General features: G+C 42.1%; 2 protein-coding genes and 1 long non-coding RNA gene across 17 annotated transcripts in view; 2 read left to right on the forward strand and 1 right to left on the reverse strand.

Annotated features, from left to right (window-relative positions):
* NBEA (neurobeachin) overlaps positions 1–24,837 on the reverse strand; it is a 509,188-nt gene that overhangs the window by 136,032 nt on the left and 348,319 nt on the right. For all 15 annotated transcript variants that reach the window (XM_038174546.2, XM_072032602.1, XM_072032605.1 and 12 more), the window contains one exon: positions 18,470–18,606. In XM_038174546.2, the coding sequence (XP_038030474.1) occupies positions 18,470–18,606 (137 nt within the window). The remainder of the gene's footprint in view (positions 1–18,469; positions 18,607–24,837) is intronic.
* MAB21L1 (mab-21 like 1) lies at positions 13,200–20,013 on the forward strand. Its single transcript, XM_005018364.6, has one exon. The coding sequence runs from the start codon at positions 14,705–14,707 to the stop codon at positions 15,782–15,784; it is 1,080 nt and encodes a 359-aa protein (XP_005018421.1). The 5' UTR covers positions 13,200–14,704; the 3' UTR covers positions 15,785–20,013.
* Positions 20,643–22,229, forward strand: LOC140001329 (uncharacterized). The gene is made up of 2 exons (XR_011806459.1): positions 20,643–20,902; positions 21,913–22,229. It is a non-coding gene; the product is annotated as an uncharacterized lncRNA (long non-coding RNA).

Here is a 24,837-nt window from a genome sequence, read left to right on the forward strand (position 1 = left end):
CAGTCAAGAGTAAGCCCGGAAAATGTTGACACTTGTAACCATGATTCACAACCTGAGTCATGACGTGGGACAACTGTGCTTAGATGCACTGGTAGAGATTCATGAAAGTGGGATTTCCTGTTTAGTACGGTATTTATCTTTATATGAAGTAAGCCCTACTTGCTTACACTTTAATTCAAATTTCTTTAAGCAAAGATCTTCCTGTCCTCTGGTTTTCCTCTTTGATTACATACATTGTTTTTTAATTCCCCTCCCTTCAATGAAATAAATTTTACGAGAAGTTTTCAATGTAATTATTCCTGGAAAATTCTAATGGTTTTCATTTCAAATTCATTCTCTTTGATATTTTTGCCCTAATCCCCATTCTATCCAATGATTTATTTATTTTTTTTTTCTCACACAAACACAATGTGTTTTGGTTATCTTCTTGTTTATGCTATATTTCTCCTATTCCACAAAGCTATATAAAATCCAATTTTTATATCAATTTAAGTTTAATTGAATCAGTATCTTTTTGCCTTCACAACTGATCATCACGATACTACAGGGTCAGTATGAGGTTGGAGTTCAAATTCCTTATGCATTTGCTAAACTCAAACATACCAATTGTTGCTTCTTAAGCAGTCCAACGTGTCCACTCTATGACTGATTTGCACATATGGAATATGGCAAAAGGTCTTCAGTCAACACTTTTTTAGAATTTCTAGTAAACAGAGAGTCCAACTGGGCAGCCTGCCCCCTGAATCTGGTAGACCACCAGGAAAAATGGAAGGGCATGACAACAAAAAGGAAAGTCTACCAGTAACACCGGTGAGCTCAACAAAGAATTTATTGCCCGACAAACAACTCAACTTCTTGGTTTCAATTTCTGCTAAACGATTATCAGTGCAGTACTCTTGAGTGGCTGACTAAAATGAGAAATGAGTTCATGCAACTAAAGTTTGGTCAGCGCAAAAGAATGACATATAAGTTTCACTGATGTAATTAGCATCATCATTTTTAGATTGTGCTTGATTTGGACCATTAATCTTAAATATTTTATGAAATGTTTAAAAGTGATATATAACAGATGTACTCTGACTAACCATGAGCAGATTACCCACAAAACAACTACACCTGACAACTGCAATATTTTAACAGCACAAAAACACATTTCCAGATAACCATTCTTTAAATGTGTAACAATCTTTCTTCAAAGAAAACAACTGTTCATTCTTAGGCATTTTTTATTTTAACAGCCATTGTAATTTGTCATGCTCCTTTAACACAGAACAAGCAAACCACCACCACCATGAACAAAACAGAAAACCTTACAAAATGTGCAAAATTCTGGGTTTCATCTGTGAAATTAATTCTATCTAGGGATTTCAATGATAAGTATGTCTCTTGTAACACAGCCTACTTTACTCCATGCAACTGTTATGGAAGGTATGTAAGTAGGTAATATACGTGTTAAAAGTTATCAAAAGTTAAAACTTATCATAACTGTATTGCCAGTGAACCTCAAACCAGGTCAGATTTCATACTGCCATAAATCATCATGTACAAATTGTCCTCAAAGCACACATTTATGGCAGGAATCAGGAACAAAGCATAAAGCTAAACATCCCCCTCACCACAGTTTAAGAACAAATTCTGTTTATTTAAAACAACTTAAGCATAACTGCTACATTATGATACAATTGTTCTCAGCCAAACAGTCAGTTTTCAAAGTGTATGTTTCTCTATACACATTGTGTACAAACAGCTTTTCTCCAACACTCTCACCCTCTGATAGTTATCATCTTGGGTTTATAGCACTGCCCTACAAGTTCCTTCTAGGAACTCTACAAGTTCCTTTGTGCTATGCACAAATTCAGGAGTAGGAATGAAGTCACCGGCAGACCTTCTGTCCATTTTTATCTTCATGAGACAAAAACTGAGTAGAATTTGTGTTTTGTTTTCATTTCTTTCCCAGTGAAAATACTGATTTGAAAAATGGTATTGATCCTCCAAACTTCACTGTGGGGATAGGTTAGGCTAGAGGCAAACTTAAGGTCTGCTGTTGACCACTTCCTCTGTCTTAACACACTAACTCAGGAATGCCATCTTTTATGATTTACTTCTGTGAACTACAGATATCTTCTCACCCATCATGTTGTGATTGTTGTCCTGCACAAACCTCAGGTGGTTTTCACAAAAGCATATGAAAACAATAATTCATTCTCATTAAAACTATTTTTCTACTCATGCAGCCAGTAAGAAAGATGTGAACTGTATTTTCTAAGCAGTTGTTTTCCATCCTTATACAATGCTTCTTATAAAATGTGTGCCAAACATCTTACTTCTCCCATTCAGAGGTATAATTGTTTGTTTTTTTTCTTTCTTTTTTTTTTTTTTTTTTTTTTTTTTTTCTACAAAGGTAAATTTTGTGTAAGCACTGAAAAAAAAATGAAAAAGTCCTTCAAGTCTGGATGCAGAGTTAGAAGACAAAGATGAAAGAAGCAGATGTAACTGAAGACAGATGTAATTGAAGACTATTATTACTGAACACCAATGTTGAGATAATTGTAAAAACAACAATTCTGCTTAGGTATCTGTGATTCCAGCAGGTGAAGTGACAAAACTGTGCAGCTCTAATGCACCCCACTGCTTCGTGACTTCAAGTTATGTTAGCATCTTGGAAAAAAAGATTTTAAAACCTGTCCTGGCAAACAAATGCATGAGCACTTCTTGAAGACAGGAGAAGTCCCACTAATGTCAGTGGATTTACTTGCCTGAGAGACTAACTCAAGAAAAATTACAGTGAGAATGTACATCTAATGTTAAATAAAGATTGATACTCAAGCTTCAGTACTGATTTTTTTTCCATTGCTTTCTACCTGCAAAGTTACAAGGTATATTCTTCCCAACTTTTAAATCTATCTTCCCACAAAATATCACTTGCTATCAGAACTTAACTTGCAGAATTAAAATCTGCAAGCAATTTTTGCTGAAAGGTATAAAGGGAACCTAACCTTAACTGTTGAGGTTAGCAACAAAAAAGCAAATGTGAGCAAGCTGTACATCTAAGCAGCTTACTGCAAGTCTGGGAAGAGTTAATAACTAAACAAGGACCATACTAAAGTCAGTATCCCTAAAGTTGCAGATCCAATTTTTAATTTCTATTCCTCTCTATGTTTTTAAACAGATGTACTCAGCTAATATCTTTGTAATTAGTCTGTGGTACACTGAATAGCAAATTATTTCAGTTTTCTCAGATTGACTCAATACCACATGCTCCCATACATGTCCAAAGTGGAATGCACAATATAACCATTTTACAGAAGTCTCAGGAATCAGACAGCAGCAGAATAAATCACTCTGTGAACAAGCTGTGTACCAGGCTTCATTAGTTATAATTACCCCCAAAATATGCTCAGCAGAATGCACCCATGTCATCTGGGAGTGACACACAATAGAGTGGGCAACTTATAAACTCCTCCAAGCACAGAAAGAGTCCATAAAACAACTGGCTTGTGCATTTGGATTCATGTGATAACACCTCCTATTGCATAAGCCACCAGATGACACAGATGGGGCAAATCCAAACAAGGAACATTTCTTTTGTATAGGCATTGGACTTCATTTGATGCCTATTCAACTAACAAGCTAGGAAACCTGACTATGAAACACTAGATCTTTGTCCTTTTTATTTCCCAGATTGTGCTACACTTGCTCGAAATAATGAAACATATAGTTTTAAATACTTCAAACACAATGTCCTAAGAAAAACAAAACAAAACAGGAATGTTAAATTTAACATACTTATGCATAGGCAGAAACAAATACTCATCCCCAAACTTTAAAGGAAACATTTCTAACATATGTTAAACAGCATCTCCACTTCATACATCATATTATGAAAAGAAGTAAATACTGACAGAAATTCTTTGAGAACACATATCAGCAATCAGATTCTTTTTCTGTAGAAAAGAATATTAATTAATCCTATATTCACATATTAGATCACCTTTCCTTTAATGATTATTACAGAACCAACCACATTACAGTTAATGCAACATAGATCTCAACCTCATTATGTAGTCTTTTTTTTTTTTTTTTTTTTTTCTTCTGCCTCCTGTACTTTCTGCCAATCATAACAACTATTTTCTCTCTGGGACATTCCAATCTCATACCAAATCCTTATTATTTACTTTCTTGTATCCATAATTCATTCAATTTCCGGTCTTCATATTAAATGCTTTTTCACCTTATTTCCGTAATTTTTTATTATTGTCCACTGCTACAAAGATTTGATAATGTGAAAATCTTGAAGGTAAATACTTGTTTACTGGAACTAACTTATGCTTTACTCAGAGGGAAGGTGATATTCATATGCAGTTAACCATACAGACTGATCTAATAGCAAATATAACATGAACATGCAAGTTAAACTTGCTCATATATGTCAGTAATTTAATACAAACATGGGAATTTGTGTGCTCTGGAGGTTAACATGTAAGCTAGTTCATACACACACACGTTGACATGAATTCTCATATATTTATTTGCTTGTATATTCAAACAGGTAAGCACATACAAATATACCCACATAAAAATACAGATACACACTCAAAGAATTCCCTACACCTTTAGGTGGTGTACACAGAGTTAAAGCTCTGTTACTTTTCTACGTGCTATAAAGGAACCATGTAATGTCCCCATGCCTGTTAGCTTCTTCCAAGACAGCCCAGAACATAAGTCCCAAACTCTGATTTAAATTAGTAACTTAACTACATGACACTGAGTGACATTGAGTTCTGTGAAACTGCTCATATCTATAAGGTAAATAATTGGTTATTTTTATACACTGGCCTCTATCTGTGTTCACAGATTTAGAACATGAAATGTCACATGTAGAACTGAGCATAGCCCTGATAGGTAAGTTCAATTAAGGTCTCTTATAAACAGCATCAGGTAACCTGTGATCAGTCACATCTGTGCATCAGAAACACTGCATGGATGCAAGCAAGGACAGAATTTGGACCAGTTTGGCCCCATTTCCGTGTAGTGCTACCAAGAAGTCAGGTTTTAGTATTCACACAGTCAACACTGGCCAAATCCATATAGTGTTCACAGGCAGAATGGCAGCAATTTCCTATTTTTAATATATCAGAGAACCACACACAATTGGTGAATATGAGCTGCTAGAGTATTATTTGAAGTTACTGCCATCTCCTCTTTTTTTTTTCCTTTTTTTTTTTTTTTAAGAAATAGATATTGAAACTATCCCAGCTAATAATTTCATTCTGACACTTGAGTTTAAAAGGTTAAGTTACTATCTGAAGAAAGGTAATCTGGCTGCCTTTCATAGCAGCCTGCAAGCTCTGCAATCTGCATAGAGAGGGGCATTTGTCATCATTAGCTGAGCAGTGACAGCTGGCACCTAGGGTGTCCCAGATTCAAGAAGTGGCAAAGGCGCTCTTTTACCTTAAGTTGTCATTAAGTATAGCATGCTTCATAAGGAGCAATATTTTCTTTTTGTTATACAGCATGAAATAACAGCAGTGAATGCATCTGTGTTTACTTCAGCATGGACAATAAGCTGATATATAATTAGCAGTTGTCTTTAGACAACAAGACACTGGGTTTATATTACAAATATCCAATTTATGAAACTTGAAAATAATGGCGATTATCTCAATATTAGCACAGTATATTTTCTTCAAAGATATTGCAGACTGATTGACTCATAAACTTTATGGACATGAAAAATTGTGATTAAAACACACTTTTTAACTAGAGGTATGGTACTGTCACTTCAAGCCAGGAAGGCCTAATTACTTAAAACAGACAGGTTATTAGCTACAGGGAAAAAAAAAAAAAAAGTACTACATTGGAATACAAGTTAATGCAGTACATTACCACTTTGAAGGAATACCTGATGGAGCACTATTTTAAAAGCAGCATTAGAAACTTAAAGCATATTCTTATTCTTATTCATTTAACAGTTTCCCACAATATTTTTTTCAAAACAGTTCCATGAGGTTTTGCAAACGTATAAATATTTAAGAATGTATTTAATGAACGCAATGTGTAAAAGTCTATGAAAGAAGTTGGTTTCATACCAGCATCAATTATTCAATTTATGAAAGACAGAAGAAATGGTTTATAAACATTAAAAGACCCTGACTTAGTTATTTTTATAGGAACAAAATACAAAGCTAAAAACTAATATGGTTTGACATTAAAAAAATAAATAAAAAATAAGAAAAAAAATCTCACTTCTCCACAGTCTCTCAAATTTGGAAACATAATCCATAATGCTAGATTTTGCATTATTATGTAAACTAGTTTTTCACAAATAAAACTAATTTTTTTGTTAATGTAAAATCTATGCAAATACATGCAGTCATTTATCAGGAAAGCTGACAAGCATTCCATATTGGAGAGGGAAAATGAAACTGCCTCAAGAATAGAGGCAATTAATTATTTCTGTATTTTCTCTTCCTCTGTCTTGAGGCACAAAAGTTATCCATCCAGTTAAAACAGCAAATGAAATAAAGAGATTTTTTTTTATTTAAACACATATGGCTTTTGCCTGCAATACTGATCACCACAAGGTCTACAGATGCCCGTGGCTAAATTGTACACTGGCAGATGCACACAGGGGAAAACTGTGTTAATGCAGCGTGGTGAACAAAACAAATGAAGAACTGAATTTCGGGGGGGTGGGGTGGGGGGGGAGAAGGGACTTCTTTCACCCCATAGAAATATGCCGTTTGCCTATCAAGAATGGCTTAAGTTAGTAATAAATCTAACCTGGAAAGTTTTTTTCCTCATCTACTACATTAAAAAAAAAAAAAAAAAAAAAAAGCTAAATAGGATGTGTAGAAGAAATCATCTACAAAGGTCCACACAATTTTGTAAGGTACAGATTATAAATAATGGGTTTGCCATGATAAATGGTTATATTATTTTATCTTTACAATTAAGGACTGATAATACATAATGAATGTACTGACTGAATACGAATGAGAAAACTGTTGTCCAACATACTTGCCGTCATTTTTTTTTTACTTCTTAAAGAACCAATCTGTTGAAGTATAGCTGAAAACTGCAAGAGTTATGGCGCAACTTAGCATACGCAATATACTCCTGTGTACCTCAGAGTGCTAGTAAGAGTTCTGCATATGCTAGCGGTTTCCTTTTATAAGCTTATTTTCAAAATTGAAGTTAAATGTAGCCATTTTGTACCCAGAAATACTTTGCAGAAGAAAACAAGAAAAACGAAATAATGGAAATGGTAAAACGTTCACTGAAATAAGACAGAATCATTTAGATTGCAGTAACTTCTCTCTTAACAGGCCTGTACACGTGGCATAACTTTAAAATTACCACAGTAATGGCCAAAAAAGAAGTAGGAAGGAAAATATTTACAATCTATTTTTGACAGAGACACATCATGCAACAGAAGTAAATTCACCTCATTAAAACCAGTACTTCCAGGAAAATAAATAAATAAATAAATAAATAAATAAATAATAAAGTCCTGGAAGTTTCCTTTAGTATTATTAAATAATTATTCCAAATCACTTGAAACTGTAAATAAAGAAGGTTTAAAAAAAATGATAAATAATAAAGATATCTTCTTTACCTCCTCCAAAACTAAGGAGACTTAATTAACATTGTTAACATTATCACTACCCTACCAGATACACCACATTTTTTTTTCATCTTTTCAATGGTACTAGTGTATTATAAACTATAATGTGCTCAAATAGCAAAATCTATTTCTACTATTAAGAGAAATTGACAGAAATACTGCTGTAAGATAAACACAGATATTTACATAAGCAGCTAGTATTTCTCTATCAACAAATGTATTGGAAATTGATGAAATTACAAGACTACATGTATGTGTCACTTCTTTAGTCATTCCCATTTCAATGTTACTGTCATTGTGCCACAAAGCACCCACGTCTGTATACTTTATCCTAGAGCTATGCTGAAAAAATTATATAGGAAGAACGGTAGGTGACCTAGGTTAAATTTTCATACCCACATAAGAGGAGAACCAGAGCTCTTAATAAGAGACGTGAATCACCCTCAGACAAAAAGTTTACACTCTGGAGTGACAATATTTCACCAGTTAAGAAAAAGCATTCAGAGAGGTGGTGGGAACATCGACACATTTTAAAGGCCGGAAGATTTTAGGATCAAGCTTTTCCTGAAGAGATCTCTCCCTTTCTTCCTGAAATAATAAGTTGGTTGACATGTTTATATTACAGTTACAACTAACATATTTTAGGAACAATGAATAAGTGTTTTTTAGCAAGTGGGTTGCTTATATTTAAGACTGTTAAAAGATCCTGTACCTTTTGGGAGTTCTAGAAATAGTCCTGAATGTATGAAAGTAAGTACATGAAAAGTACAGTTTTGAGATTTTGCAATCATAGTCTTTCACTCATTTCTATGAATAACCTTATCCTCCTTGTAAAAGCTTTAGAGCAGATTAGGGAAAGTATTTTTACGAGAGCATCCTGTTAAATACAAAAAACAAAACAGCACTGTCCTTTCTCAGGAAGTTAAATCAACACTATCATCACTAAAATACAATGAAATTAAGCGGGAAGTCCTGCTTGACAGGAGAGTAGATGCTCAGGCCCAAAATATATTTTCCTTATTATACTTACCAACACATGCATTTGATATTTTAAATATTGTGAAGGCATGCCATGTTCATACTAGTCATAAATTATAACCTCCAAGCGTTATCCTGCTTCGGCCCCAATCCTGCAAATAACAGCTCGTGGACTTAACCAACTGTTAGCCTAAAGAAGCCACTGACCTCATCAGAACCAGCCAACTGTTTAGCTAACCATGTGTGTATTGGCAGGATCAGGGCCTTCATAAGGTTCAATGAAATGTATTAATCACTCATGACCAACTCACTCAACTCCTCCCTTCACCCTTATTTTGAAAGAAAATATCTGAAAGCCGTACACTACATTAAAAAATAGAAGTCTGCATTAAAATATGCAAGGCATGTCTTTTTATAGCTAAGTTGAGATAAAGTGAGTTACATAGGTGATTTACCATACTCATGCTATTGTTAGGGGAGAGAACACATTTAGTTTTGACTACGAGGGGCTAAATGTATATTATATGTAGTATGAAAACCAGCAATAAACACATAGCATGACAAAATGGATATGAAAAATGGTGCTTGGTGTAGGTTAGCACCCAAAGATGTTAAGCAACATGTTTTCTGCTGATTTCAGCAGCTCTAGCAACTACCTACACGAGTGCGTAGTTCAGTTTGCCGGTCGATATGAAACCAGCTTATATAAAAACACCAGTCGTAGAAGTATATCTGTTCAAGGCATACCACCCCTACATTTCAGCTGGATTAATAAGATGTTGTGTTACTCAAAAACACACACAAACAAGATGAGTGATGTCATAATTTATATAATGATACATTTCAAATACTACCACACTTTAGTTTCAACTTGCACGTGTTTTCTATGCTCTAGTCCTTCTTCAGACAATGTATTGCAGGGATAGAAGTTACCAAGGGGAAAGGTTAGCTTAGAGATGAAGACTTAGGAAGCTGATCATCCAATGCATACAGCTTTATTTTCAAGGTCAATGTTGAATATTTTCAGTCATTTAATCATATACAGCATGTAACAGTAATGAGAGTTCTGCAGTGTTGGATGACCCGCTACAGATGTAGTAGATTAAAAGGCGCTAATCCCCACTGATTCCATACTCCTCTCAGTTCAGCAGAAAAGAGCATTCTCAAAGCAACAAATCTCTTTTTTCTTTTTTTTTTCTTTTTTTGTTTTCTAAAAAAAAAAAAAAAGGCAATGTTGGACTCCCTAAATGAAATGCTGTACTTTAAGGAATGTCTGGCTTTGGAGAAGCTGATGTAGAAGTGAACCAAATGAATAATTCAATGCATTTCTTCCTGCCTGGATGTTTCTGCGGTTCTAGCTAAAATCGTAATTTGCAGTTGTGCAAGCTCTATGTTTACTTTTGAGATGTAACATTTTAAAGACAACAAATCAATTACTGGATTTTCCTTTAACAGATTGCAGATTAAAAGAATTTAAAGCATTAACAGTTCAGCCGTGTGACCTAGAATGACAAAGTCCAAAACTAATGCAAACTCCTTTCATTTTTTTATTTTTAATGGGAAGAGAATACATACACATGCTAAGTTTAACACTAACAAATGCTATTCGTGTACTGCAAAAAGGAGCTATATCACATTTTCTTAAAAAAAAAAAAGTAAAAAACATCTGCGGAAAACTACAGATAACTGAAGGAAAATATTTGCGTGCATAATTCTACATAAATTTATATCCCAGAATCTAAGTCCTGAAGCATACAACATCATTTGAATAAATTAAAAAAAAAAAGTGTTTGCAAACACGCTAGCAACTTACTTTTAAGCTTACCATTTCATTGTTCCTAAGTTTGAAAGTGTAGTCAAAAAGTAAAATGCAAATAGGAATGCAAACACTTGCAAGTACCGTCAACCTCTATCACAAAAAATGATGCTGCGTATTTTATATAAAGTGACATTTAAAGCAAACTCTCCACAAATATCTGTCTTTAGTTTTCCTACTTGAAAAAAAAAAAAAAAGTAAATTTATTGTTGCTGGCAGGATGATATGGATGAAATAACCAGAATGAATTGAGGGGGGGAAGGGGAGAATGAGGATCCAAGAAATCAGATACATTCAATGAGCCTTCAAACTCACTTCAGCAGTAGGGATAAATAATTTAATCATCTCAGCTTCATTTTTTCCTAGTTCCCTAGTGCAATAGACAGATATTAAAAAATAAAACTTTAAAATTCATGAGCACAGTTGTTTGTGGAAGAACTATCACTACATAATAAGAAATATAAAGTGATATCAATGTAAGCACTTTGGGTGTATATGCATCAGCATGTGCATTTTCACTCATGCTTTTCACCATATGAAAATAAATTATTGGTGAAATTTATAAAAGCGACTATATATATATATATATTTTGGTGGCATAGGCGAGTACCTGCAGTCATACATTTTCAACACTATTTGGCTTTCTGGCTAATAAGAACACTGCATGACAAGGCAATGTAGTTAGAAAGATTTGAAATAACAAGTAGAGTTCAAGAAATGTAGCTATAGTACTCTAATTAGGGGAAAATATCTAGAAAACAGTAATTTGGTAAAAGTCACCAATATCATACAGTACTATTATAATGACAAACTCTCAATCATCATTTTAATGAGGTGATTTTAATCTCAATTTACCAGAACAACTCAATCCATATAAAAATAAAACTCAGCGGTGAAAAGGTGTTCCTTCCTTTTATAGTTTATTAAGAACACGTTAATAAATACAAAGAAAAACTAACTGCTAAGTGGTCAGAAGTCTCGAAAATATTCATGTTTTATATTTCGTAAAGTCAGATATATCTTCATTTTCAGAATCCAAAGCAAACCACCGACTTCATGTCATTTGAAATGATCAGGTCACCTTAACAGTTACATTTCAGTAGTTGACTGGTGTCAGCCGTGCCTAAATCCACATATTTTCAAGCTATCAAATGTTTATATTTCTGTGTGTGAAATGAAATGATGTAGTGAAATTGATCGTAACCTTTAGTGGTAAACATAACCCAGCCAAGGCTAAGTCTGATAGGCACAACAGTTCCCACAACCGCCGAGATACAATACATATAACCTGCGTTATTTGACATGGGGGGTTAATCATAACGTTATATAGAGACGGCTGTGATTTGGCAGAGAAGACGTAATTTTAATTTCGATTAATTTTGCTACATTACGAAAATTCAGCTTCCTGACGATTGAAAGGGGTGAGATATCGCCTCTTGCCTTTAGAAACTGCATTTCCTGAGCGAAAACCCACCGGGTGAAAACAAACAAAACCTTGCCCGAAATATTTCCATCGTCAACGTGCAGCTGAAGGCTCCACTCGCACTTCGGAGTTTGGGACTGCGTGTCATCCCACAGGAAACGGCTGCTCCCCTTGGCGGAGATAGGGGGAGCGAGCCAAACCCCTTTTGTCCGCCCGCCTCAACTTTCGTTTTTTACGCGGCGGCGGTACGCGACCTCGCAGGGAAAGGAGCTCAGCCTGATTTACACCGCCAAAAAGCCGCCCCCCCGGCCAGAAAGAGACGGAGGGGTCGCGCCGGGGGGTCCCCCTGCCCCAAAACCCTCCCGCTTTGCCCCTTCCCATTCCTCCTCCTCTCCCCTCCGTGCCCCCTACACAGCCAACCCCTCCGCAGGCAGGGCGCGCCCGGCACCGCCGCGGCCCCAGGGGGCGGGCAGGGAGAGGGGATCGGCCCCGGACCGACCCCAGTCCCAGCCCCGGGTGTAGTGGGGCGGGATCCTTCCCCTCCCCGCCCGCCGCCGGGGTGTCCCGGCCTCCCCTTGAAGCTGGAGGGGACCTCACGGGTGCCTGCGCGGCAGGGGAGGGGGAGCCGCCCCCCGGAGTCCCTGGGGAATGTATAGGGGGGTCTCGGACCCCGGGAAGGAGCCGGGGCCGTGGGGAGCCACTTGTGTCCCGCTCGGCAGCCGCCCCTACTCGCCGCGAAAGCTCCCCGCAAAAATCTGGGGGAAAACCTGCCCCTGTTAGCCCAGCACAGACGGGGAGCGGCCGCCCCGCCGCCGGCGGGCCGAGGAGAGGGAAGGCTTCTCTGGGACGAGCTGTCACCTGCAGATTTTCTGCTAGGAGCCCCGAGCCGGTCCTAGCCTTGTTTATACTAATGGGCAGAAAAATGATTCCCGCATCGGCTTCCTTCTAGGAAGCGGCAAGGGGATCGCCCGCAGAAACTCCAAGAGCGAGGGAGGAGAGCGCAAAGTCAGAAATTCTTCGCTGTATGCAAGAAAGTTGGTCGCCTTAATGCGGTGAACAAATGTTGTAAGATATTCCTTGCATTATGACCTCTCCTTAGCGACACATACGTCTGTGACAGCCACTTCACGAATTAATAATTGGGCAGCAGCTTAAAGATTCCTTAAAGACAAGCGACGAAAAGCTTGGGTGTATTTTTTTCTTTATATATATATACATACATGTATGTATATATATATATATATAATTTAGGGTTTTCTTAGAGTGAAGCTCGGTAAATGCTGGAAAGCAGAAGAGTTTGCTACGCGGGCTTATTTGCAAATAAAGGTTCCGATTACTACCACTTAAGGTACCGAAGGAGAAATTTGCTAATTACGCATCACGCGCATGAAACCCAAGGTGTCAGATGAGCAGCATGCCAGCACGTTTGCAGTCGCTAGCATCCCTCCCGTGAGCGCATTTACTAAACGCAGCTTGCTAGCAGAGCCCGCTGTAACAATGAGCCGTCCAGGTTTGAAATTAATAGGTGCTCCTGGTGCCACCACGTCTCCAACAGCAGCCAAACACTCAGCCTTCGCCACACGTCGGAGCGCTACGCGGAGCACGGGAACGAAGCTAGGAGCTGGCGGAGGAGGTTTACCCTTCGGATCTGCTACTTGGTTTCTGGAGGGAGCGTGAAAAAGACCTGACAGCCCCGTTTAGCGATCGATTCTCCCCTCCAGAAGGTAGGAAGACAAAAAGCAAGGCGAGACACAATGCACAAACGCCTGAAACCTCCAGATCGCTTCGACCCCGCCAGAAGGTCCGCCGAAAACGCCCCCAAATCGCGAACTTTGGCGGCACACTTTTATTCCGAAGGGCACTACACTGCCGTGCATCTGCCGCCTCGCTCCCCGGCCGCTTCGGGAGAGCCAAAACTTCCCGCTGGCAGTCACGGACCGCTCTCGGGAGGCGAGGAGGGCGGCTCTAAATGAACTTACGGGCGGGCTCCGGCCGGGACCGGGAGGCCCTGGCCCTCCGGCCGCCCCCCGGGACGCAGCCACCCGCACCTGCGGGCGCGACGCCGCCGTCGGGGGACCCGCTGGGAACGGAGCCGCGCAGGGTCCTTTGGAAACGTCCCTGCCCTTGGGGTTACACCCGGAGAAGAGCGGTGTCCCTCGATTTCCCGGCGATTTTCTGCCGGGAACCGGCTACCTTTGTATATGTGCGTGTGCGTATACATATCTATCTCCTAGAGAGGGATTAATTAGCCGGGTTTGAGCTGAAAGAGGCTGCAGTGACGAGCCCAGTGGCGATTGGCCGCCCGCCTGCCTGGCCCTGCCTTTATAATTTCCACACGAGTGCATCTGGGCTCTTATACAAACCAACAGCCAGCTTCTTCTGACATATACACACACACACACGCGGCACTTTTTCCACCATCTGATTAACCGCCCTGCACACACACAGTGATTACTACGGGAAAACATAAATAAATACGAAGAGGTTTTATTATTTTGACTACTGGAAGCCTCGCTGTGTCTCAGTGCAACTTTTGTTTTTATTGCTGCCGGAGAAGGTGCAGCTCTCGATGCTTGCCTCTCACTCACGGACCCTTTAAAAAAAGGGGGAGGAAAAATATCGCCCCCTCCAGTCCCCCGCCCGCCCCCCCCGCCACACACACTTCGAGACGGCTGATCTAAAAAAGCAGGAAGAGAGCATCTGAGGAGCAGCAGCCACAGCGCATTTTGAAAAACATTTGTTACGTTTCAGAGTGCAGCAGCCTGTTTCTCCTCTGAAGTTGGCTCCAGCCTTAGCAGCCGCATTGGATCCCACAGCCTACTGCGAGACTCCGGTGTACAATCCGGATCTCTGCCCCAACATGATCGCGGCCCAGGCCAAGCTGGTGTATCATCTGAATAAATACTACAACGAGAAATGCCAAGCCAGGAAAGCTGCCATCGCCAAGACGATCCGCGAAGTCTGCAAAGTGGTGTCGGACGTGCTGAAGGAGGTGGAGGTGCAGGAGCCTCGCTTCATCAGCTCCCTGAATGAGATGGACAATCGCTACGAGGGCTTGGAAGTCATCTCCCCCACGGAGTTCGAAGTCGTGCTCTATCTGAACCAGATGGGGGTCTTCAACTTCGTGGACGACGGCTCCTTGCCGGGCTGCGCTGTGTTAAAGTTGAGCGACGGGCGCAAGAGGAGCATGTCCCTCTGGGTGGAGTTCATCACGGCGTCTGGCTACCTCTCCGCTCGCAAAATCCGCTCCAGATTTCAGACTCTGGTGGCTCAAGCCGTGGATAAGTGCAGTTACAGAGACGTGGTAAAGATGGTGGCGGACACCAGCGAGGTGAAGCTGCGGATCAGGGATAGGTACGTGGTGCAGATCACGCCGGCGTTCAAGTGCACGGGGATCTGGCCGCGGAGCGCTGCCCACTGGCCGCTTCCCCACATCCCCTGGCCGGGACCCAACCGGGTGGCGGAGGTCAAGGCCGAAGGGTTCAACCTCTTGTCCAAGGAGTGCCACTCGCTGGCCGGCAAGCAGAGCTCGGCCGAGAGCGATGCCTGGGTGCTGCAGTTCGCCGAAGCCGAGAACAGACTGCAGATGGGCGGCTGCAGGAAGAAATGCCTCTCCATCCTCAAAACCTTGCGGGACCGCCACCTGGAGCTGCCGGGCCAGCCCCTGAATAATTATCACATGAAGACTCTGGTTTCATACGAATGCGAAAAGCACCCCCGAGAGTCGGACTGGGACGAGTCGTGCTTGGGCGATCGGCTCAACGGGATTTTACTGCAGCTCATCTCCTGCCTCCAGTGCAGGCGGTGCCCGCATTACTTCTTGCCCAATTTAGACCTCTTTCAGGGCAAACCTCACTCAGCCCTGGAAAACGCGGCCAAACAGACGTGGCGACTGGCTAGGGAGATACTGACCAACCCGAAAAGTTTGGAGAAACTTTAGGGGGTAACTGTAGAGCGGGCCTGTCCGACAAAGCGTCTGAGATCCTGATGAAGTTTAAGCTTCCTGTTCGAAAAGTCAGATGTTTCCACTTGACAGTGCAACTCATATTCTCTTTTAAAAAGGAATATAGCTTAGGCTCTTCACCGAGAAACGCAAATAAAAACAGCAAGTATCATGCCTCTTATCTGCACCACAGTTTTGCAGTTTCCCGCGGGGGGAAAAAAATAGAAAAGAAAAAAAAAAAGGGGGAAAAAAAAAAAAAGCGTCTAACCCGGAAAGCAAAATTGGCTGTAATTTAACTTGATTGTGACCACTCTGCCTAGGAATGGTACCAACGGATTATAACAAACCCCGTATTTTTCTGTAATCCCTCTGTGAGTAAAAGCTATTTGGATATGCCACCTGAACAAACCCCAATGTACCTTTTAATTTGTATCAAATATTGTGATCTCACATTGTCTTTGAAATTGTGGATGTTGGTGTTTTGTGATTTGGTGAACAGAAGTTAAATTGCCATTTTGGATACTTCAAGGACATTTTCTGCTAAAGAGAAGATACCATTTAAAAAGGTAGATTTTATCATGGTACTTTTGTTAATTGTCTTTTGAAGTGTCTGAACTTAACAAGTTTACATTTTTTCGTTTCATATATATTGCTTGTTCTATTTCTAACATTCCATAAATATACTTGAAATGTTATTTAAATATATTCAAAAGAAATTTGGATTCTGCTTATATAATAACGCTTGAATATTGGAATTATATATTTGAAAATGCACTTGAAATACACTGGATAATTACCTTTTGTGATTTAGATTTTAATTTCTGTTGCTGATTTATTTAATTACAAGCTAATAAATGAAGTAAAATGCCAATGGGTAAGCGTTTCAATACAGAATCAAGTTTTCTACTTGAACGATCAGAGATCAGCTGTGTTCTGTGCATTTTGACTTTCTGATGATAGTTGCTAAAATCCTGGAAAACTTAAGGGCAGCAGCCGCCTGATTTTGCGTTTTGGCTAGTTTTGGAGGACGAGGAAATATCGGCGGTTTAAACACACTAGAATTTAGCTCCAGCTGACCGTCAGCAAACCGTCAGGCACCGATGTAGTTATTCACTCAGTAACACTGTTCCAGCCGCCCAAAAACAAATTATTTCCTAAAGGTTTCCTCTGCGGAGCCGATGCGTTTCTGCCCGGGGTCGAACAATGCTGAGGAAGCGCCGCCCGCCCCCGAAGCAGGCAGGGCACGGAGCGAGCAGCGAGCCTGCTGCCTGGTAAATCCAGCGGCTCGGCTCAAGGAGGGACGCAGGAGGCAAAATGTCTAGGTGAAAGGGTCAAGCCAGCACCAATAAAGAGAACAACGTTATTGCTTCTGACCCACGAGTCCGCTATGAATGTGATAAGATTGCTCACAGAAATGGAGCCCCTGCGTTCGCAGGGCATCCAGAGGGAAAAAACATGTGGGTTCCTCCAAACTGCGAGCGGTCAGGAATTGCCTCTTCCTATTCCTAAAGTCTGCGTTTCTTTAAAGCCGCTCTGAGACCAAAATGCAAAATCACAGCGAGCATTCTGCCGAGTACCCTAACAGTCAACAAGTGCTGAAAGAGGCCGAGTGCCTGTGTAACACCCATTGGCAGCTATTTGCAGCGGGTACCCTTTAAAGAACCCGTTATTCCCAGCGATTAGGGAAGAATCCTTTTTTTTTTTTTTCCCCAGCACTGTGAAAAAAGTCCCGAGTTTCAGACATTATCCACCAAACAGGAATCACCTTACTACAAACCATACTTATGTTCAGACAAGTTCGCTAGCATTTTTTTGTTGGAAATGACTTACGATATTTCTGGAGAAAGAAAAAGAAAAACAAAACCCAAAAACAAAACCAAAGGGTTTTTGTCAAAGCTCTCCCCTATTCTCTCTCCAGAGAAGCTTCTAACATTTTCCAGCTCGATAATGAGAAACAAAGCAACAACGGTAAGAGGGAACAGAGGTGCAGGAGAGGGGAGCAGCCGGTCACAGCCGTCCCTTGCCCGTGCCCCCTCCTGCCCCCCGCTCGGCTGCAGCCCGGCGGGAGCCACGCGAAGGTTTCCGCGGCTGGGCTGGGGAGGGGGCTCGGCGGGGGTGGAGGGGGGCGCTGGGGAATTGGGAGTAGTAAGTGACTGGAGAAAAAAAACAAAACACAGCTTTCCCAGGAATCAAGTCTTGGGTACATGCCCATCCCCCTTCCCCCCCCCCCCCCCTTTTTTTTTACTCCAGAAAATAAGCAGTAGCTTGCATTTCAGCGGGGAGCGTGTTTACTAAAATGCACCGTATTTTCTGACATGGTACCTAACATTCTTGAAACGAGGAGATTCTCTGATAGCCTCAGAAGGGGTAGAGCCCTTCGCTGTGTCTTAGGAAGGCTGCAGTCTGGGACTGCTCTTACCTCCAGGGATTTCAGAGCAATTGGCTTAGCTACTAAATCTGCCCACGTTCATACAAAGGCACTGAGCGAAGGCTGTTGAAAAACGCGCACGCCGCCGTAATAGAGGATTTACCATCATTAATACCCGGCGCATTTTTTTTTTTTTTTTTTTAAACTAAAACGCAGCGAGAGCCGGCAGCAGGGCGCCCACTCCGGAGGGAGGGGACGACCCCGGCCCACGCATGTCCGCGACCGGGGCCACCACCGCCCCCCGCAGCACTCACCTTGGGGTCGATCTTCTTGAAGGCCGGGTCGTCCTCGTCCACCTCGAAGTAGATCTCCGTGGTAGTGATGGAGAGCGTGCCCTTGGCCACCACCACGGGGGCGACGAGCTGTGCCGGCGTGCTGAGCACCACGGGGCCTGCAAGACAAGGGCAGCGCCGTCAGGTTGGGGGCCCCCGGCCGGCCCATCCCCGGTGGCCCGTCCCCTTCCCTCCGCCAGGCGATGCCCCCTCGTAAACCCCGCTTTGGAAACCGCCGCCGTTGCCCCTCTCCTGCCCGCGGCCAGCGTGCTTTGAACTTCGCGGTCAGGCCAGGAAAAAAAAAAAAAAAAAAAGAAGAAGAAAAAAAAATAAATAAGAGTTAGTGAGCTGCGGGGCGCGAGATAAATCAGTGAGCAGCGGCACGCAGAGGGGTCAGAGGGAGCGGGGGCTGCCTCCTCCGAGTAGGTCCCCCCTGTCTCTGTGCCCTTTTACTCCTCGTTAACACCCCCGCTGTTTATGGGCGACAGCAGCGGCCGTGTCGGAGCCGGGGGGGGCGGCACAGCCGGGCAGGCGGCGGGCGACCGAGCAGCGCTGGCCCCTCGCCCCCTCCGGGCCGAGCCCACGAAGGGTTCTTGGGAGCCCGGCGGCCACCGCACGCAGGGGACGGCTGCCCTCGTTAAGGGTATTTATGGGCAGAGAGTTTGGAGTTCAATTTGCTGCCGCTTGAGCCTTTCGAAAGGAGGGTAACGACATTTCGCCCAAGGACGCTCCTTAACGAGGCGCTCGCACGGGCACTGGGAAGATGGATGAGGGGAACCTAATGCAGAAGGCAGCCTTCTCCATTCGCATTGTTAAGGTTTAGCTCAAGAAAGAACTTCTACTTTAATGCCAAAGACAGCAGAGGATCACTTTTTCGCCATCTTATCTTCGAGACGAACGCAGCCTGCTGCTAAAGCTGCCAGCGTCGGTGTTTAGGACGCTCGCTCTAATTAAAAGAAAAGATTAAACATAAAACACTCTTCCAGGTTAAACCGCTGAATGGTGTAGGGTAATCTGTGTACCCACGGCCAAACACACGCATCCACACGCTACGCGCCCCAGCACTGAGAAACTCAGCGCAGCATCCGAGCGCCGCACCTCCTGGGAACTGGCAAAGGCATCACCTCGCTAGGGACAGAAAGCTTGCGCTGGGTTCCTGCACTTCAAAAGAAGCTCACTACAGAAGACCTCAGGAGGATGGCAGCGAGAACCCGCGTGTGCCTGCGGCTGGGGTCCCCAGGTACCAGCACCCCCCGGCTGGCAGGCACGGATGCGACCTTTCCTCCTCCTCCTCCCCCGGCACCGCACAGGCACTTTGCTACCAGTTCTTGCAGGCGACGCTTCAAATTACTCACTTAGCCCAAATTAGTCCTGTATCAGTGCATCTAACTGTCATGTTGTTAATGTTTTACTTTACTGTAACACCCAATTTGAGGCTGTATTGCACAATGTTTTGTCATTTTTTTCGCTGCAAAATAAATAAAGAGGAAGGCACGGATTAGTGTGTGTACAAGGGGAAGCTAAAACGCAGTTTCAGTGACAGCTTTCAGCAGCCCAGCGTGGCAGGCTGCATAATATTGATACAAACTCTATTTTCTTTCATTTTATTGTTTTCCATCTCCTAATAAACCACGGTAGCCTCTTGACCCTAGTCAGCTGATCTGAATCACATGCGCCGGGGCTGCTTTGCCGCTCTCCCCGTCTAGCCTCCATCTTCTCTCCCTCCCTTCGCCGTGAGAAACCAGCCCAGCCGAGCCGAGCCGAGCCGGGAAAACCCGGGCTGCTGGCTGCGAAGAAGGGCAGGGCGATCGATCCGAAACGCCGCTTTTAAAGGCTCATCAATCTTAATCTAGGTTGCTCGAGTAATTACGCCCGATTCCCTTGTACGATTACAAGTGGATTTGGGTTTCAATTCCCCAGGCCCCCTTTTCTTTGTGTTTACAGAAGGGGGGGGGGAGGTAGAGGCCTCGCAGACCGCCACCGCCCGCCCGCAAGCAGCGCTCGTCCTCCTCCGTGGAGGCCCAGCCTCGCCCCGCACCCGTCCGCAGCCTCCACCCGGGCATCGAGGAGGCTTCCGAGGGTGCGTCCTGGAGGAAGGCCATCAATTTAATCCAATTAGCTCTTCCCCTCGGTGCTGCGTGGGTAAAATAAAAAGGAAGGCACCGCTATTCGATGGTCAAAAGGCTGGGCCCTGTAGTCTGACATCCAGGGGAGGACAACACGAGCACCCGGCACAGAGGAGAGGGGGAATTCGCTCTTTTGCCTGTTACTGCATGAGGGGAAAAGCTGGGGTGTCTGGTTCCCCCTCCTCCTCCCGAGAGAAGGCTCTCTGCTCCCAGGCAGCTCCTTTGGCATCCGCCCTGCGCTCCGCTCAAACGCTCCCCCCAGATTTGTTGCGGTGTAAACACGTCGGAGGTATTAGGACGCGGCAAGGAATAAGGGTTATCGTACTTTCCAGATAAGAAAACGTTTGCTTGTGCCTGGGTTTCCTCTTTTCGGGAGGAAAAAAAAAAAAAAAAAAAAAAAAAGGAGGGGGGGAGAGGAAGTCTTTTTTAAACGGTCAAATTATGGGATTCGGGGGGAGGGGAGGGTTCAAATTAAATTAAAAAAGTCTTTGTAGGTACATATATATATATATTCTCCTGGAAGCACAACACGAACAAAATATTCGGTATTAGCAGCGTGTCATTTTTACACTTGTCCTTTGGAAATCTCCAATTACAACTTCCAATTCCATAGCATGTTTAAGGAGCAGCGAGCCTTTTTGTTGTAGCCTTCAGGGAGCAAACCAGCCACTGAGAGAATACGAAATTAATCCACTACAGCTATAGAGACAGAGGATTATGTTTTAATCCCCTTTGGGATAGTCTCTGGATTTTAAGGATCCGATATTAAAATGTTTACATAGAGCGTAATCAAAATACTGCAGCTTTTCCATATGGCACCGAGCTACGGGGGGAAGCTTCGGCTCCCTTCCCAAAACCCAATTGCTAATCTAATTGAAACAAAAGCCGGGCACACCTGAGCCGAGAGCCTGGGGCCGGGCTCGTTCCCACGCGGGGATGGAAGGAGACGAGCCCCGGGCACCGGCGCGGCGCCGTCCCCGCCGCCGAGCCGCGGCCGTGCGGGGGCACCGGGGACTCGACCTAGCACTGCAGAGGGCAGCAGGAGGGATGCGGGGCGGTGGGGGCTCGGCCGGGGCCGTGCCGAACCGAGCCGAGCCGGGCTGGGCTGGGTCGGGCACGGCAGGCAGCCCCGGCCAGGGAAGGAGCCGCCGGCACCGCTGGGGACGCTTCGGCGCCGGAAAAAAAAAGCGAAGGCGCGGCTTGTCCCCGTTCACCAGGAGGTTTGGGGGTTGTGGGAAGGACGCTTGGCTAAAGGGCTCGTCAGCTGTTTGGACTCCGACCAGGAGCATCTCTTTCTAGGAACTGCTTCGTTGCCTCTTCCCAATCGCTCCGGAACGGTCCGGGCAGCGACCTGACAAAGAAGTTGTGGCCTTAAAAGCAGAGCAGAAGTCACTCCGGATCCACGCGTCCTGTGATCTGCTCAAGTGTAGGATTTTCCACCCTGTCTGATCCCTGTGGTCGGCACATGTGATTTACATTTCTAAAATAAACGCTACTGCACGTATACATTTAAAAATAATATTTCCCTTCCGAAAGTAAATGACTGTGGGATTAGCAGGTCCCAGTGAATAAAAGCAGAATGTAACCTCTCCTCCCCTCCGTTATTTTTTGTTAAACGGAGACCTCAGTTCTTGAGTTTAACTGTTGCATTTTGCATTTCTGTTCTTGTATTTTTGAAGTTGGCACAGAAAGTCAACGCAAGTGAAAAGTTACATCAGGTGAGAACCTGATACCTACTAAAGCGACAGCAACACAATTCCACCTCTAAAAGAAAGCCCCCAAAGAGTCATATTAAGAATTGTTAATTCAAACATTTTTGTTTTCATGAACTGTCATTTTAACCTGTAAGAGCTAGAGACATGTTGCACTTAAGAGACTGAGAATTACACCGGAGATATATTTGCTAAGATGGTGGGGCATAATTATTCCTAAATAGGATAAAATATATGCTCTTATATGCAGATTTATGAAATCAAACATTTTTACCTGCCGCAGACTTCGTTTGGCTTGTCTAAATTTAAAAATAATATTTTGGTGATTATTAACAGATGAAAAAATACTAGGTGCACTAAATATCTTGAAAGTATTTCCAACCATCTAGACCAGTTACATTTTACAATCTACTGATGATTATTCTGACAAAAAGTGGTGAATATTGCCATAACTAATTTTGAGATGACTCTGTTTTGAAAGAAAAACACATCAATTTCTTTGCCATAAAGCATTTAAAATGGAAAATATAAAACAGACTAGTTAAAACTAATTAGTAGGTAAAATAGTTTGCATAAACTACAATTGATAAATTGATAAGTAAACAAAAATTTAAATATCAAGAATAATTATTACAATCACTCACATTGTGCCTGAAATATGACAACTGAAATTCCCTCAGCGTGTCAACTCTAAAGCCAAGTGTATTTGGCAGTAGCCTGCTTTTAAAATGACTACAAATCCCTATACTTGAAACAATTTACATATAACACAAAAGGTTCATGCACATAAAGAACTTCAGGCTTATGTTCATACATTACATAGTATACAAGCAGAAACAGGTATAGGCACTATAAGACTTTGGGAAAAGCTCTGTAGTCAGAAAAGCAAAAAAATATTTCAACAAATTAATATTATTAATATAATGCATGCACTGCTACATAAATAATCAATAAACAACTTAAGATTCCTAAACAATTCACAGAATTCAGCCTCTTTTGTTCCTATTGTCATCAAAAATCTGATACAATGCACCCTTTAAAAAGACTTCTGCAGTAAATATATTGAACTTACATGACTGTCCCCAATTTGTTCTCCACTATAGCAGATACAGGGAGTAACTCCTTCATTCAAGCCAAGGCTTTTATAAGAATGCATTTATACATCTCCCTTTACGTATCGCTTTCAACGGTTTCAATAAAGAGAACAATTTGCACAACTTTTTTGATTGCAAAAAACAGAATCTAAGTCTAAATGTGACTGTTATAGTCTTGTTTTTCTCCTCCTGCATTGAATAACAACCCCAATTCCTTTCCTGTTTTCAGAGTTCTCCAAGCTTACTTTGTTGCCTTTTTACTTTTCCACAATCATATGTTTCACATTGTGAGGGAGGGATTGATTTTTATTGTTTGTTTGAATGTCATTGCCAGTGTGCATAGGCCCTGATATCCAAATTTTTCCCCACTTTTCCCCCCCCTTTCCTCCATAAAGCATGTAACACTACTACTACTAACATCAAAGATCAACTTCAATCGTCTTCTTCAACAACAATAGCTAAACAATTACAACAACTCAGTTCTCTTAAGTGGTGCCATAACAGCAAACAAATGTGTTTGATTAAAAAGAAAATGTAAATTAATTTTTATGTAATACAACTGTGAATAAAACAGTAAGAAGCTATTGAAATATATAGTTTTGATGAAATTGTCCATATATTTAAAGATAGTGTTGCTTAAGAAAGAGAGAAGTAATTTTCTCTCAAGCATATAGACACTTTCTATTAAATTAAGTTACATATGTATCTCCATAGGTAAATTATTATTTGAATTCCATGCCTTCCTGCTTACACAACAAGAAAAATAAAAAAATGGTAATTCTTCCTGAGGAAAGTATGTTTCACTATTCCTCTTTATATAGTTCAAAATGTGATAGAAAGCAACCACTTAACTGAATGGTTACAGTAGATGCAGAGACGAACTCAATATTGTACCAAAGTTCATCTTTCTAGGTGTCTTCTCACTTAAGGTCCAATGCAAGAATTGCCTGTGTGTCTAGGAGCCTAAAGCAACTTAGGAAATCAAATTTTGCCTCCCTATGCAGGTAAAAACTCACTTGTTTTATGGCATCCATGAAAATCTCATAACTGTGCTAAAACTCAGAGTAGCTTACATGGGGTTAGTGTTGTTCCAGGATGTGGTCAAGTGCCAGCCTGCCAGATGATCAAGTATTAATAATAATCATGACTTCTCTTAATGATTTACAGCTGGTCAGAAACTTGAATGTTTGAGATATGGACCTTACTACTGCATTGCATACTTCTGCCACTTCAAAATTAGATTCATGCAGTGTTCTCTGCCTGAAGCTATACCTTGGAAGCACTGAGTAATTTAAGCTATTTTAGAAACTAAGATCTTGATCGTTTAGCAGTGCATCCAGATGTGAGTAAACTACACTAATGCAATATGACCTGCGACAGCTTCCTCATTTTCAGGTAAAACTTTAAGTACTTTTTTT

The sequence above is a fragment of the Anas platyrhynchos genome, chromosome 1, assembly GCF_047663525.1.
Source record: "Anas platyrhynchos isolate ZD024472 breed Pekin duck chromosome 1, IASCAAS_PekinDuck_T2T, whole genome shotgun sequence".
Classification (NCBI taxonomy): domain Eukaryota; kingdom Metazoa; phylum Chordata; class Aves; order Anseriformes; family Anatidae; genus Anas; species Anas platyrhynchos.

Coding starts and splice junctions, on each gene's coding strand:
- MAB21L1 (XM_005018364.6), top strand. CDS start 14,705: ATGATCGCGGCCCAGGCCAAGCTGGTGTATCATCTGAATAAATACTAC.